Source organism: Agelaius tricolor, unplaced genomic scaffold, assembly GCF_023055355.1.
Source record: "Agelaius tricolor isolate 1412-34295 unplaced genomic scaffold, bAgeTri1.0.p SCAF_10, whole genome shotgun sequence".
NCBI classification, from domain to species: Eukaryota; Metazoa; Chordata; class Aves; order Passeriformes; family Icteridae; genus Agelaius; species Agelaius tricolor.
The window spans coordinates 15,033,915-15,050,678 of record NW_027269270.1 but is presented as its reverse complement, the minus strand read 5'-3'; the positions used below and the strand labels follow the sequence as shown (position 1 = coordinate 15,050,678).

The 16,764-nt window shown below is 38.5% G+C and overlaps 1 protein-coding gene across 3 annotated transcripts in view; it reads right to left on the bottom strand.

The window, feature by feature from the left end:
* OLA1 (Obg like ATPase 1) overlaps window positions 1-14,972 on the bottom strand; it is a 104,354-nt gene extending 89,382 nt beyond the window's left edge. The window contains exons 1-3 of one of the 3 annotated variants that reach the window (XM_071434881.1): window positions 14,411-14,972; window positions 2,868-2,968; window positions 1,060-1,203 (exon numbers count right to left, since the gene is read on the bottom strand). In XM_071434881.1, coding sequence (XP_071290982.1) covers window positions 1,060-1,203; window positions 2,868-2,968 — 245 coding nt within the window. In that variant the 5' untranslated portion in view covers window positions 14,411-14,972. Of the gene's footprint in view, window positions 1-1,059; window positions 1,204-2,867; window positions 2,969-3,184; window positions 3,318-3,757; window positions 3,808-14,410 lie in introns of those variants that run through there. The other 2 variants (XM_071434882.1, XM_071434880.1) reach the window with 2 other exon arrangements.
* Between the last annotated feature and the right edge of the window lie 1,792 nt (window positions 14,973-16,764).

Genomic DNA, 16,764 nt, shown 5'->3' with positions numbered 1-16,764 from the left:
TCCATGCAGTAACCATCATGCTTAATACTGACTTGAGCAGGAAAAACAAGATAACATGTTATAACAATCCACCTAAACAAACAGCTTCATATTAATGCAGTATTTAAAAACTGCACAATAGTTACAAATGGAAACAGCTTGCTTAGACCTGAAAATTAAGTCAGAAAATGGATTTTTGGTTAGCAACTAATCAATCTTTTTTACCTGTGGGTGAGATCTGGTTCTAAAACTGAGGCCCAAGAGTTGGAAAAAAGCGCATGTGTGCATGCTAGTTTGCCCTATGATTTATGTACACTCACTTGATTCAAGATACCTCTGCAAGTAACTGCAAACTAAAATTAATGAGTCCAAGTCCCTATTTAAGTTTCTGTTTTCTGAAAGCACCTTAAATTTTGCAGTTCAAGCAAAAAAAAAAAGAAGTTCCCACATTGAACACTGAACATACACAGCAGATTACAGTCAATAGCAAAAAAAAATGATGTGACAAAATTAACACACTCCTGGAATAATGAAAGAATCGGGACAAAGGTACAAGTAGCAGAGCCTACTGAAAGGAGAGAAAGGAGAGAAAATCAGGGACAAAAAACGACTGCCCACAAAACTTATTGCCAAATAACTGAGGATGCAGGGATAATGACAGATATTTGTTTAGCTTCATAGAGCACATACAATACTCTGAATGTTTCAAAGTATAGGGTGGAAATCTTTCAAATGAGCAACCTTATGACAAGTTAGGTATGTCCACTACTGTTTATTTTCCAAATCTCTTCAGAAGATCCTCCATGGCACCTGGGAGCAACCACCTTCAAAGACAGGAACAACTAGCACCAAATGGTGCTGAGCAATGATTGAGAGCTCCTACATTTACCATTCTTATAAAATAAAGGTCATATCAGGGGCATGAGAAAGGTAAAATGCAGGTAGACATATAATTTCACATTCTATAACGATGTCAGTAACAAACTTCCAGACATTATAGTTACATTAAACTTTCATGAAAAGTTTTGGTTCAGTAATACTACTTCAGCTGCCTAACCACAGAAAAATATTAAGAATTACCTTGGAGGTTTGTGATACTGGCATAGGAAGTCAAATCTGTCATCTGGCACAGGCACTCGACTCTCATTCGGATCAATAGTACAGAAAGGAAAATTTTCAGCTGCCGCTTGACTCTTTGTTAACACATTGAAAAACGTTGATTTCCTATAAATGACATAAAAACATTCTTAAAGTAGCTCAATTTAGAAAAGTACTGGATTAAACCCCATTTTAACCCAAAGGAATAGTGAGCTTTCCATTTACTTCAACAGCAGTGACATTCCCCTGATTCTAGCAGAAAGCACACACCTCTGGAATGCCCCACTGAAACCCAGTGATGCTTAACTCTCCTCCCTACCTTTTAAAATTCCCCTAAGCATGTATATTGTACACACATGTTAACAAAAAAGAGTTAAGTCAAAAGCAAGGCACAGCCCTACTGGCTATTTCTCATTTTCTTCAAGTACAGTGAGACACCAGTAAGGATGCTTGAAACTTTTCTTTTAACTAGTTTTGCCATGACTCACCCTTTCCACAGGTGCATATTGCTCCTTAAGATTTATTTACATTGTGACACAATTGCAGTATCTTAGCAATAAAAGTCAACAATGAAAAGAGAAAAAAAGTGGCACAAAAAGCAAACCACATCAGTTAATCAGTTACCAATAATCTTTGGTGCACATGAAAATACAGTTATACCTTATCAAACTATTTTCATCCTTGTTAAGTATCAGTGGCAACAAGCCTACTCTACCAGGGGAAAAAAAGAGAACACTTTCCCTTAAACCCTTATTTTGTTAGCTGGCATCTATTAAGCCAAAAGAGCAATTCTTGATTTATTAACTCCCAAATTTTCTACAGTAAATATTCAGGTTGTTGTGATTTTCAGAGCTGCTCTGCATACAGCCAACATGCTCAAAAGTTACTAACAATTTTCTCTGGAAGTTATGTCATAACATAATTGAAAATGGTATTTATCCCCATTGACAGGCAGTACAATGCTACAGCTAATTATTTCCTTTATGGAGCACATCTTAGCTACACCCTGAAAACTAAAATAAATTATAATGAAAACATAAGAAAGCAGTGCTTCCGGCTTTAAGACACGCACACAATCTAATTTCTTGAAGATTTAAAGATTGAGAATGGTGAGATCTTCTCTTAGTAAACAGGATAGACAAATTAATACCAAACAGCTTCACATGTATATCCTCCAGGTAAACAATTCATCCTGCTTTCCAAATAGAACTCCTATGAGGAGCCACAACAACTACAGATAAGAAGCATGACAGAAATCCATTATTAACATTCCAGCATCTCTTCCAAAGTGTCACTTAGGCTTGTCTCACTGAGAAGACTTCTTCTCTGAAGAAGTTTCACGAAAGTCTTCTTCACTGCTAATGACATGGAATAATTAACCCCTTCCTGTGCACATCATCCCAAAACATAAAAGGAATTTGTTGTGCACGTTTGCCTAAGTATTTGCATGAAAACGTGCATTACGTATACACAACAGTGGAAGTAAGAAAATAGAAAAGACAAAGGACACAGGGTTTTATGAAACTCAGCAATTACTAAGACTTTTCCTTTCTTTGAACCCTTCCCTATTATCTTGTCCAGACTCGTACACACCTGCCTATCGCTGCCAGTTTTGCGTCGCTCCAGCTGCAAGTACTTCCAGCTAAAGATGGAAGCGCATCACTGAGCAGTGAGACTCGTGTCCCCCAGCTCCTGTCAGCTGGCACCCACGCAGCGCCCCAGCTCCTGCCCTGCGCAGGGGCACCCGCGGGAACACCGAGCAGCCTCCCCACCAGTCCCCCAGCACCTACCCCACGTTCGGCAGCCCGACGATGCCGATCTTCAGGGACGTCCCGAACCTTCCGATAATCGGGTGCGACTTAACCCCGTCGCCTCCCTTTTTCGGGGGCATCTGCAAGCAGAGGAGGGCACACTGAGCTCCCCGCGACACCCCCGCGCACCCTCCACGCCCCGTCCCCTCCCGGCGCGGCGCAGCGGCCCAGCCGGGGCCTCCGCCTCCAGGAAGCCGAGGAGAGGCACCCGCGCGGCGGCGACGGCCGGGGGCCGTGCGGGGCTCCTGCGGCCAGGCAGGCGGGCGGTCCCGGCGGTGGTCGCGGTCCCGGCTCACCTCGGCGCGGAGCCGCCTCGGAGCAACAGCGCCAGGGGCCCCTTGCACGCGGACGCGCCGGCGGAAGGGGCGGTGCAGCCGCGGGGGAAAGGTCGCGCCGGGCGGGAGGGGCGAACCCCCGGTCCCGCCCCGGCAGCACGGCCCGAGCTCGGCACGGCCCCGGCCCGGCCCGGCAGTGACAGCGCGGCACAGCCCCGGCCCGGCCCGGCCGCAGCTAACAGCAGCGGCTGCCGCGGAACGGCGGAGCGCCCGGAGACACAAATGCGCGCGGAAATCACAGAATCGACGAGGCTGGAAAAGACCTCCGAGATCAGGGAGTGCAACCTATGCCGAAACACCACCTTGTCAACTAGACCATGGCACTCATAGACCATGGCGCTGAGTGCCACATTCAGTCCTTCCTTAAACACCTCCAGTAACAGACACTCCACCACCTCCCTGGGCAGCCCATTCCAATGTTTAATCAGCCTTTCTGGGAAGAGATTTCTCCTCATGTCCAGCCTAAACCTTCCCAGGAACATCCTGTCCTCTAATCCTGTCCCTGGGTGCCTGGGAGAAAAGGCTGACCCCTACCTGGCTACAGCCTCCTTCCAGGGAGAGGTAGAGAGTGATGAGGTCACCCCTGAGCCTCCTCCAGGCTAAGATCCTGGTCTTCTGTTTGCCAACCCATCTACACCAGAGCAGGAAGCACTGGAAAGGTAAAACAGCCCATGCCCAGAGAAGTGCCATAGCCAGAGAACGCTTTTTGGATTCAAAGGAGTGCTGGAGCTTAGGCACACCACTAGATTTTTGTGCATGCTTATCTAGATAAAAAGGCATATGGTCAGGAGACTCTTGTAAATACATTGTGATTGATTTATAACATTTACATGGCAAATTAATAAAATAATCTAGGAATAAAATAGAGAGGTTTTGAAGAACAGATGAAACATTTAGAATCGATGAAAAATTAATTGTAGAAAATGTTACAGAAGTCAGATCAGGACTCTTAAAAAAATTAGACATTTTCTTTAACTCAGGCTCTGGTTCTCTGAATCATTAAAGACAAGCACCATCAAGTGTTGCCTGCTAAGAAAATTGAAGGAGAGAAGGCAGTAAAAACTATTCTTATAGCATGCCCTATTTTAAGGCAGTAAGACAAAATTCTCAAAACTTGAAAAACACCAGAGTGAAGGAGTCAAGGTGAGAGTATCATCAGATATATATCATATCAGCCACAGTAAAAGGAATATACTATTGAACATATTTTTGAATTTTTTTAAAGAAAGGACACTTTTACTAAGCCTAATCTGAAATTATACATAAAAAATGTCTGTTACAACTTTTATATTTCAGTGACATGAGATTTTTGCAACAATAATATTGAGGAAGAGAATGCTGTACCTGTTCAGAGTTTTTCTATTAGTATAGAGATAATAACAGTTTTTGCTGGTAATATATTTATGTGGTCTTTCTACTGTCTTAAAATCTATCATTATACACATAAGAGGGGGGAAAAAGTATATAATCTAGTTCAGATTCAGATACAGTTACTTAGTTGTTGAATAAAGCTAATGTATTACTACACCAAACATTCAGTAAAATTGAAATTAACAGAAATTATTATAAATCCAGTGTAGCACCAGCACCCTTCACATCCATAAATTACAATCTTCAGTAATCAAATTTAGTTTCCTTTTCAGGAACAAAATAAAAACATCATTGTTTTCCACCCTTCTAAAGTTCAAGACTCTTTACTTGTCCTGAAAGCAGTGTTTTGCAGGACTTCTTCACAGAAATAGTACAGGATGGATTTGCCTACCTCTATTAATAAGGCCACAAACTTTCTGAAAGGCTACTTTTAGAGAGCTTTTCTGCTTATTAAATTTTCCCACAATCTAAACCTCTTGTCAGACTATTTTGTTGTCCAATCTAGGCACAATAGCTCTCAGCAGATGAGCATCTTGTCTTCTTAAAATAAAAATATTTAACTTACCAATTTGTAAGCCCAACACAGGTGTAAAGCATAAACAGTCTGATACATGAAGTAAAGGAGTGTGTGTGTGTGTTTGTGTATACACAAAAAATAAAGCCTACTATAGGTATAATTTTGATTTTAGCTGGGGAAAACAGCTGAACTGGAAGAGAAAAAGAAATTAAAATCCTGCCTACTTTTGTTGCAGTACTTCAATGTGACTACATATGGTACCAAAGTCAGCGATGCGTGTACAAAAATGTGCAAGTTTGAATGTAAGTTTTTAATTTATGCTCTTCATTTAAGGTACTGTAAAAATGGCCCACTTCTCCCCTTCCCTCTCCCCCTCTATAGCTCCTATATCTAACACTGTTAGCATGGCCACTTCACTAAATGCAGATACAGGACTTCAAAGCATATGATTCTTTCAGCTAGAAATTGACTCATGACCATGTAACACTTCATCTTACATGCTTTTGATTTCAAGCTGCTTTTAAAGACAAGGTTTGCCTTATTTGGCTGAATTTTCTATCCAAATCTGTCATAATGCTGAAAACCTCATTTTAAACTGGCATACATAGTTTAAACCATAATAATCTTGACCATATTACATAAAAAATGTGTTTTATAAGTTTAATGGAAAAAACCACTAACATCTAGAAAGCAATCATCTCAATGTCAACTCTCCAACACTGAAGTACTGCACAAATACAGCTTATTGTACAGCTGGATCATGTGCAGAAGCCAAACAGCCCTGGAGCAACTCTACCTGATTAAAAGCAATGTTTAAGAGACAGTAATAAAACAAACAGTTTATTGTTTCTGCCACCAACAGTCTTTGCTTTCTGCTGCCCAGAACATATATTTACAGCAAAGTCACCATTAACTGCAAAAATAAGTGATTTTGTAGAACTGAGAGAATAAAGACAGAGCCCCTGATCCTTGCTGTGACCAGGTAATATTCAGTGCAGCCCAGGGGGTGAGAAGAACACAGCTGCTTTTGTACACTCCAGCTTGGAATTACCCAGGTCCCTGCCACTTGAAGGGAGCCAGATGACTCCCAGTAATAAATACACTCAGTACTAAAAAGAAACACTACTCAAGGGCATGATCTAAACTAAATGGTGTTCATTGAGTTCTGTGAAGTTTAAAGGTAGTCATCACACAGCTGAACTGTTCCTGAATACAGTATTTTTAAACGTTACATTTGGTAGAGTTTAACAGTGTTTGTTCTTCTAGCTGTGGATTTGGCTGATTTCATAGAGAATCTGAACTTAGTCCATTCTTTATACACTTCTATTCATACTGCCCTTTGCATTTTATATTTATGCATTTCTATTCTTTTGTATTGATAACTGTCCTTGTTTTAATGGTAACAGGTTAGTGGTTAATGGGGTTAGTGCAGCCCCAAAGATGGGCAGGACTGCTGTGGTGGCATAAAACATCTCTCTCACCCCTTTCTGTGGCATCCCAGACTCTCTCAGTCTAGAAGCATCAAGTGCTAGTGCAGAACAGCCTGATCTGCCACATATTATTAATATTTCTAGATCATACCTCTGGAAATATCAGCTGAATTTCATAACTTAAACATGGACAATGTCTCTAACAAGCATAATGCATACTGAGATGTTCATAGTGAGAATAGTGAAAGAGATTTGCTCACAAGAGAGAAAGGCAAGAAGAGAGAGGTTCTATAGTAGGACAAATTACCAGTGAATTAATAAAATTTCAGTTCAAGAATGACAAGTCTACTTTAAACATTCCAGTACCTTTGCAAAATAAAAGTACCACTATAAAAGAAAAATATTTTTATGATTAATACTAATAAAAACAGAGAAAAAATTAAATTGGGACTGATCATGAGGTGAGCAATACTAGGGTTTTTCTAGGTCTCCAAGAGGCATTCTAGCATGACCTTTTTTTCAACAAATAAACCATATGACAAGAAAAAAATGTTAAAACAAAAGGAATGGTAGTGGTCTAATAAACAGATGTAGATTTCACTTTATTTAGCCTTGTAGATGGTAGCACTGAATTGTGTACTAATCAAGTTACTTAATAGTTAAACAAAAAACTATGAAAAAGGAACATAAGTATTAAATACTTCTCATGCCTTGAAGGTTATTATTGAACATGAAAGAAGATCCTCTAATTTATACGTAGGGAGACTTCTGTCTCTGAATTTTGACTATACCTGTGTTCTTCAAAAAAAGAAAGCAAACAAAAATTCAAAACCAGCTCACCCAGCAAGAATGCTGACTAAGAATAAACCACAGGTGGACTTATTCTTGAATCAGTTTTTTGCAATCTTTGAGCAACGTTCAGCAGTCTGAGAGACACCAGCAAGAAAGAAACCTTATGGAAAATAAAATTACGTTTCTATAAAGGTCTCTAAACTCTACATTTTGTGTGGGGTACAAGTTTGAAGTTACAACATCAAAAGCTAAAATAATGTAAGTTTTGGCATTTAATGTAGATTCTTAACTGTGTGCAATTAAATGTCTATGCAAGAATAGTAGACTCTTGCTAGCTTTAAAAGACATTTCATCTTTCTCTTCTAGGGCACAAAAATGTTTGTTATGTAACTTCTTAGGATAGATAGAATGACTTCATTTATTGAACACAGCAGAAAAATGTATAGAGAGATCTGGATAGTTGAACTTCAAAACATGATCTCAGAAAAAAAAGCCACAAACCTCATTCTGGATCTAATGCAGATTGAGCAGTTATATTCTAGCCTCATAAGATACATTCTATTTTGATGGAAGAACAAAATGAGATACCTAATAAAGTATGCTAGTTAGGTGATAATGATACATTTTATACACTACGTATTTGCAAAATGACTGTAAAATGAAAACCAAACAAAATATTGAAAGACATCATGCAGCAATTCTGGAAATCTTTAAAATTTTTTCCGTATTATATTTAATCTACCTCTTAACTTCAGATTGTAAAGCATTTTATAACCTGCTAAGTTCAGATAAAAGGGATTAATCATAGTCATCTACATTTCTAGAGGCCTAGAAAAAGAGTTACTTGTGGGAAATAGTTAGGACAGTATTTGCAAAATAGCAAAGAATTCTTTATGCTCTGGAAAATCTGCAGCCTTTACCAGGTCATCCAGAGTGCTCACAAAAACTGCACATAGGGCTGGATGTGGAGCTTGGTGCACAAAGAGGGGGTGGAACATGTTTCTCTGGGCTTATTCATTAAAGCCCAAAAGCACATCAGCCCTAGAAAGATGGTAACAGGGATACAGACTACACCTTCAAGATGGGATTGCAGAGGAAAATGTCAAGAGTTTACAACTGCAGTCAGCTGGTTCTGCCTCATGAAGCTATATTGTTTAGCATGAACAAAGGAGTGTATGCCTCGGTCCAATTCAGAAACATTGTCATATCTAGCACTGCACCCTTTGAGAAGGTGGGGTGACAGTTTCTGTTCTACACTAGCATTACAGTGACCTCTGTAAATACAATGGAGATTTACTCTATACAATGCTTCAGTTTACATGTAAATACTAATAGCATACTGTTGATACTGCATTCTTGTGGTTATAATGAGAATCCAATAATTTCTTCCTCATAGCTCAGCTACTATATTACAAAAATCCAATAAAATCAATTTAAAACTCGGATCACATCTATATATATAATTTTCTTTAATTTCATGGTAGTGTTTTTATTTATAGGAAAAAGTCACAATGCAATTATGCCTCACTTGTGCGTTCAGGAGAGGACCTCTTAGATACTTTGTCATTTCATAACTCTCTATTTGGAAAAGCTTAGAAGCTCAGCAAAGCTTCACTCAACACCAATCTTTTCCCCATAATTTACTTACAAAGTCATTCCTAACTTTCTATTCTCAACTGTGCAGTACTCTCATCTGTGTATGTGGGATTTGCCACTTTTAACTTAGGAAACAACCTGTATATGCACACTATTGGTGGTGCCAGCATAAAGCAAGAGCCCACAGCAACTGCAGAGACCCTGGCAGTCCTTATCTCTAAAGGTGCCTTATCACAGCTGCCTCGCACCCACCATCATCTGGCAACAACTGCTCAGGTGCCAGTGCACCTGATACAAACCTTCTCTGCAGTCAGCTTCCCACTGTATCCCATGCCCGGGTGTCCTAAAGGAGAGTTACATTCACATCCATATCAGAAGAGATCACTGTCCTGCCCTGCTAGCTGCTGCTGTGGAGGATGCACACAGCAGGACAGACTGAGCATGCCAGAATTGCTTGCTGAGCAGCCAAAGCTTGGAAAGACAATAAAACCCTATTACCAAACACTAAGAAATTACTTATCAAGTGGTAAAGCTTACTATAACCATGTTAAGAAATAACACATGATCATTGAAATTCCATTGCCTCATGATTGTAATATTTTTGTGGGTGCAACCAAAGTTTGACTTGACAGCATGACTGCTTGGACACAGATTTCATTAGGGATTCCAGAACCCAAATAAATTCTGGAAAGGGATTTTCTGCCACAGTTTAGCTACTGGCTGCCACTACGTAATTTCTGCCCCAATGAAGAAACACAGGAATACAGCCTACCACAAATAACTGTTTTTCTGCCAAACCTAATCTACATTATTTTTGCACTTATTATTTTGCACTTACGTACTTTGTAAGGCATATATATATATATATATATATGTATATATTTATATCCCAGTCTCCCTTTTAAACCAAGACTTTGCCTTACAAAGTATTTTTATTCCTCTCAATAGCTTTATTTAGACCATCACATCTTTACTACAATGTAAAAGAAAGGTTTGTGCACTGGCAGCAAGTGCATTGAGAACCCTAAAGTGGAGAAGAACTACTGCTGATCACCTGTGGGAAGGCACTGAAATAACATCAGTGACTTGCTACGAGAAGAAAGACATGGCCACTCTTGTGACAGATGAAAAACCCTTTAATAGTTTAATTTTTTATGTGAGTGAAACAGATTGAATCTCTCTTTATGACACTGAAATTTTGCCTGTCACAACGAATGTTCATAGGGAAGAGCAATCTATCAGAAAGGTACTCACTTGCCCTGTTCTTGTGCTAAGGATTCTACAATATTCTACTGAAATATTATATTCAACATGCCAGTCACAATTTACAGGGCTCCTGACATCATCCAAGAAACTACACGTTTGTGTTGGTCTTTGTTAAAAATCAGGTTTTTTAAGTGTGCCCCCTTGTTTCTAACCATAGGCTATCTGAGGAGAAGTAAATACAGTTGTCAGCTGGTGGCACAAAACTTTTTAATGTCAAGAATATGAGAATCTTTAAAGATCCATGGCCTGTACTCATGGCTGTCTAATACGAGTGGGCAGCTTAAGTAACTTAGGAAAGTTTATTTCCTGACTGCACAGAGCTTTTACTGTCTAGTTACATATAATGGTTATTCTTTTTTCACTTCAAGATGGGCAATAATATTTTCTTGTGCATTACATAAACCTGAAGTGGAACATATTATTAAGAATTTGAGGTATCTAGCTCTTTCAGACTGCTTTAAAAAAGATTCAAAGACTGCTACTTGAAGTTATACAAGATCCCTTTAAGATATTTGTAGAACACTGGACATGAGAAAATACTCTTCTCTGCTTATTTTCCTAAATATCTCTCCTTTGAACCATCCTCTTATAATAAATGCACGTGCTGATAAATCTTAAAGAAGAACTACAGAAATATTAATTACGTTGTGATTGTTTATAGTTTTTCCCATAATAACATCTTGTGTGTTTTCTGTTCATTTTTGGGAAAGTCTTATGATCTAATCTCCAACCTATTTAAAAGAAAATGCTTTGTGTGCCATTTTGTACTCATGGTCATTTGGAGTTCTATTTCAGTTTCATTAATATTGATGGAACTTGTCTCTGCACTCATTCTCAGCAGATTCTTTGAAATTAATCTTCAGCATTTATTGTGATTTGTTTCTGTTTTCTGCTTCATCCCTGAATCCAGCTCTTCTCTAGTTAATTTTATTTTTATCCACTTGCTATGACGGTTCTACTACTTGTGCCACTGTGGTGTGTCAGTCCTTTATGGGATCCCTGTTTCGTCTCTGCCTTTCACTGTGATTTTCCATCATTATGGGCCTCTTGAATAAAAATGTAGCCCTTGTTTCTGACAAAGTCCATGTTCCTTTTCTTTCTGTGTGATTTTCCATCATTATGGTTCTTAAATTTCTTGAATAATGATATATACTATGAACAAATGCATGAAGCAGTAATGGCTTCATCAGTGTTTTCCAAAATATATCTGCAGCTTTTAGAGCATACAGTGCTACAGCAGAGTCTGTGTCATGTTTGTAAAAGCATGATTTTTTTAAAGTGTATTTTGTAGGCTATTGATGACTATGCTGCTCTGCATTAAAAATCTACCTTCTTTCAAATATCATTTACTTCTCAGGATAATGGTTTCCAAAAGATAGTTGGGGAATAAGTATTAGCATTGAACATCTTTGTTTAAAATGGTAAAACACATACCATAAAAAAATGTTTTTACCAAACATAAATGTTACCTTGGTAACATTTATAGCAATACCACTATGTTACAGGACTAACAGAATTCTTGTTAGGTGTTTTATATGAAGGATGTATGAGCAGATGTCAGAGTTCTTATTAAAACAAGTCAACATTTTAATTTGAATCAGCATATCATATTAAACAAATAATCAGAATAAGTGTTTTAAAAATATATCTGCAAAAATGTGATAAAAGTTTTACTTCAGTACTAATTAGTTCCATTAGTGTTATGTCAAATCCACGATGAAAACCGAAAGTGTAAAGACATTTAAAGTTAAACATCAGTTCACCAATCTGAACTATGGAAATCTTTAATATGTCATAATGTAAATTGGGGTAAAAATAGGAACCAAAATATTATAAAATATTTCCTACCTTATTTGACAGTAGTGGCACAGTAACCTAGTCCACAAAGTGCTTTAGTGCTTTAAAAGGGGGGAAAATGTTAATTACAAAACACTTACCAAGAATGTCAGCATTACTTTTTTTAGCATAGTCTGTAAAATTATATCCATTAGTATTTCATTCTGGATAACAGATGGAAAGCTTGAAGGTCTTAAAGATCTGGAGAGGCTTGCCAAAGTAGACCATCATTTCCAAAAACATTTATTATGGTATTTACAACTGGCTACAGTGTCTCACACCAAAATGAATGGGTATTGCAGTATTAATTAGGGAAAACCTGGTCCTATGTGTCTTGTTTCCTTCCATTTGAAATACAAGTATCGAAATTCCTTGAAATTCTCTAAGGAAGCCAAGTGTGAAATACCCCTGCTGGTGGCTCCAGCTAACTGCCCAGGGGCTGGGAACACTGTCCCCTTCTCACCAGGGCAGCTGGTGGCCTGGAGCAGGTGAGCCACCCACAGAACTCCAACCAGGCACAAAGGGTGACAGCAAGACCAGTGGGAACAGCTTCCCCAGATAAGGCAAAAGTCATTCACTGCCAGAAAAATCAGTAGTGACAAAACAAGTGAGCGGTCAAGCTGGGTAACCAGACTGGAGATTAGATCACATGATCTTCTTAGAACTAGGAGCTGGCACACCTACAACCTCACACCTGAGTGCAAACATACCTCTCAAGAGACAACAAGTTCCCAGTGAGACTCTCTCCCACAGGTCTATCCACAGCACCTGATCCCAGATGACAGTCCTGCCCCAACACAGGCAAACAGATCCTCAACAGGTGGAAAAAGGCTGTCATGACATAAGTGACCCTTCACTCAGGGTCCTGACTCAAGCAGCTCTCAATAACTGACACTCCTTACCTTGGTGCCTTGATACAGCTGAAAATGCCTTTATGTCCCTCTCAGTTTATCTTCCAAAGAATCAATGACTGTTTAATAATGTTTGTATTAATGATTTCTTCTTACTCCATTCCCTTACAATATGAGCATAGTGCCTCAGTGACAGCTATTTAGCTGCACTGCTGGTTCAGTGAAAAGCCTTGGGAAGATCACTAATTTATGATATGTATCTGCCAAATGATGATCCCACTTCAATTTTCTTCCCTCACAGTGTTTTGTAGATTGGAATGCGTAGGTAGGTGGCCAAGTTTGAATAGCTGTGTTATGTTAGTTCAGTAACAATGAAGTATCATTATTTTTGGAGAATGTTAGTAACTGGTGTACGGCCTGACAGATGCATCTGAAACGTTTACAGACTCTGGGAAAGGAATCTACAGTCACTCACAGAGCTGTCTCCAGCCATTCTAATGAGAAGATGAGATTGTTTTGCAGCACAAAGTGGGAGAAGACTTAATAGAATCAGTCACAGTTTTAGTGGTACCTCTGCTTCAATAACCAATTTATGTCAATTTATACCCAATTTTCTTAAGTAGATGGTTGAGAAAAATATTACTATTTTTTTATCTTCCAGGTAAAAGGTAATTCTCTTTTCATTTTATCTGGGATAAGTTTTGAAGTCATTTCTCAAACGCAAGTTTCAGTCCATCATTAAATAATAACCTTGAATGATTGTTTCTCTTTTCTTAACTCTTACACTGGAAGCATACTTGCCCTTTCTGAATCTGCAAGTTCCAGTCCTCATAATTCTTTGTTTCAGAGTAGTACTAGCACAAATAGTATGTGACTACTGTCCCAATCAGCTTTAACTCCCTCCTATTACAGAAAACAAAAATTACAAAATATTTCAGTGTATCCAAGTTGTTTTCCCTAATTCAGCAGAGTCAAGATGACATTCTTAATTTTACTATGGAAAGAGACAAACCATGTCTTGTTTTCAAAGCAAAAGAATAATTAAAATACACAAAAAATAGGAATAGTCACACTGCAAAAAAAAGCTAAAAAGGAAGAAAATATACTTCAGAACGAAAATAGGGGCTCACACATTCATTGCATGTTTCACTGAATAAAACTCCAGATGATTTCACAGATGAATCTGAGATAAAGTTAACCACTTTCACTGCAGCTATCTGTGACAGTTCTCACCTTAGCTAATGTTTTCTGCATGATCCCAGCAGAAACATGGGCTAATTTTAAAGGCATTCAACAATCAAGGAAGATTCTGAGTGACTGAAAGTCCACCCAACACAGACCTCAATACACTTACCAACTCAGATTTCCTCATGGGAAAAGAGTAATCATACTTTGCCTGTATCTTCTGCATATTTTTGAATTATTCATGTGTGGCAACACAGGAAACATCCTATCAGTTCAGTTGCAGTCTCATGGGTCAGGTATTCGAGGGAATTGGCAATAGCAGCAGTAACACTTGAGAACTTACCTATCTGCAGGGTAGGGTAAGAACTCCTATTGATTCAGGTGATTTCAAGTCTCTCCTGTTATTTCTTCTGTAATTTCTGTGGAGTTTTTGTTCAGTGCTTGGTGCCTTGCTGGATTTCAATGAGACTAAAATAGCATTTGCCTCAGGAGTCTTTCAAGCTTAAGATTCCCACTTCTCTGGAGAGGTGTACTGTGAAGCACAAAATGCCTAAGAACAGCATCAGTCTAGAAAGAGATGTCAGCCACCAGTGAGAGTATTCACCTCACTGCTGTGATAACACAGGGGGTAAATGACCTCCACAGAACTGAAGCTATGTCTGCGATCAGATTAACAGCTGTACTAGCCACAAAACTACCTTTAATAGCCAGATTTATTAAAAAGAACATGCTCTTTGTAACATACAGAAATCCCAGCCACCTCCCCAATCTGTACCTGAAAGTATGACCAGCAGAGCAATCATAAGACACTATCCACTGCCCAAAGCCAGGAGAGGAGTAGGCAATTAAAAACATGATTGGTCTCTTATCTAGCCTTATTACACTTAGCACCTGCTTGAATGCCTTCTGCCCAGCTGAAGAACATCAAGCTGTCTTAGAAACACCCAAGCAAGGGCTTTCAGGAAACAAAGCTCAAGAGATCTTTGGCCTAGAAAAGAAAATCTAGGAAGCTTCTCTAGTGTTTCAGGGAACTACAAAATTACTGAAAACCATTAATTGCTCAAGTGATGTTCTGTGGATGAACCTAGTTTTTCAGAAAATTTCCAGAGATTCTTTTAGAAATAATCACCAGTCTATGAATCACAGTGCCTGGGAGATGCTATGTCGAAGAGTATAACACGAACAAATGCAATCATTATGTTTACCAAACAAATATTTTCTGGTTGGACTTTTTTCTTACTTCAGAGGTCAGTTTCATATCAATACTATCTAGTACACAACATACTATTATATGCAATAAACTCAGTTTATAAATCCATTTCAAAAGTAGTTTTACTTCTTTTACTTTCTCTACTTAAAATTGAATAAATATAGATGCAGTCCATATTCAACTATCACAGAACTCAAAAATCCCCCAGAGTTGTGACTTCAACTTAAAAATAATAAGCACGTGTAGCATTTTGAAGGAGAGAAGAAAGATAAACCAATTACTTAATTTTTGATTTTTGATATCTCTAAGGAGAGCTGATAACTCCTTTTTAAAAATTTCTGCCTTCAATGAATTTCTAAATATGGCTGGCTGCAGCTACAAGTGGGATATAGAAGCTGCAGGGTACTGAAGCCACTCCCATTACATTTAAGTGAGGGTGTACATCAAACCAGGAGATTTATAGTAATCCCCTGCTATTAGACACACTTTCCTTGAAAGTGTGAGTTCCCCTATTAGCTACTCAGCAAGGGACTACATTTACCCTGCAAGTGGTCTGAGGCATGCAAAATGTTTAAATTTTGAGAGAATCCCAAACAGCACTATCTCCAGAGTACAACACATGACCTATTTTTTTTAATTGCTCACCAAACAAGACACATCCAAAGTGACATGGATACAAATGGCTTAACTTGAACTTGCCTAGAGCCAGCTCTGTAACTCACACACCGTGAGGATTTGGTTGTGAAGCCTCATCAACAATCCATCAGGTGAGAAACTGATGCCTCAGTATCTCAGAGACCAGTCTTTCTGGAAAGATGAAACTGGAACAGCAAGGCTGCCTAACACTTTGAGTAGCCTTCCCATCCATGACAAAGAGCTCACTACTGAAAAGCAGCATGCTGTCAGCAACTTCAGTAGTGCAATTTTAAATTTCTGTAATTCCCAAAGACTGCACAACTTAAGCACTTGGAAAATACTTCATATTTTAACGTTTTTAGGGTTTTCCTCCTTTTTCAGTGTGTACCTTTCGGCATTATTGACTGAAGAAATACCAGCCTACTTAGTTTTGAAATTTGAAATTGCAATAGACTGTGAGCTGTGGTAGGTATTTGCATCAACAGGTTGGAAATTCACCCACAGAAACTGTTTAGGAAAAAAAACCCTAAGTAAAATTTATTTGTGCTTAAGAATTTTGAGAAACTATCTTCTGTATAGGTGAGATTAAAGATGGTAGTCTACAGTCTCAAAATCCTAACTCACAAAGATTTGCCATATTCCTGCTTATTAAAATGTTCTTTAAATATGAAATTTATAAAATATCTATGGTGGGGTGAATGAACACTAAAACAGAAGTTCTGTAATGATTCTGAAGTTGGATTCCAGTCATTAGATAATCATTTGGCTATGAGACTCTTATTCATTATTTACATTTTAGTTTTGTAACATTTAGCTTCAACTCTTCTGAAAGAGATTAAATGGAGACTATT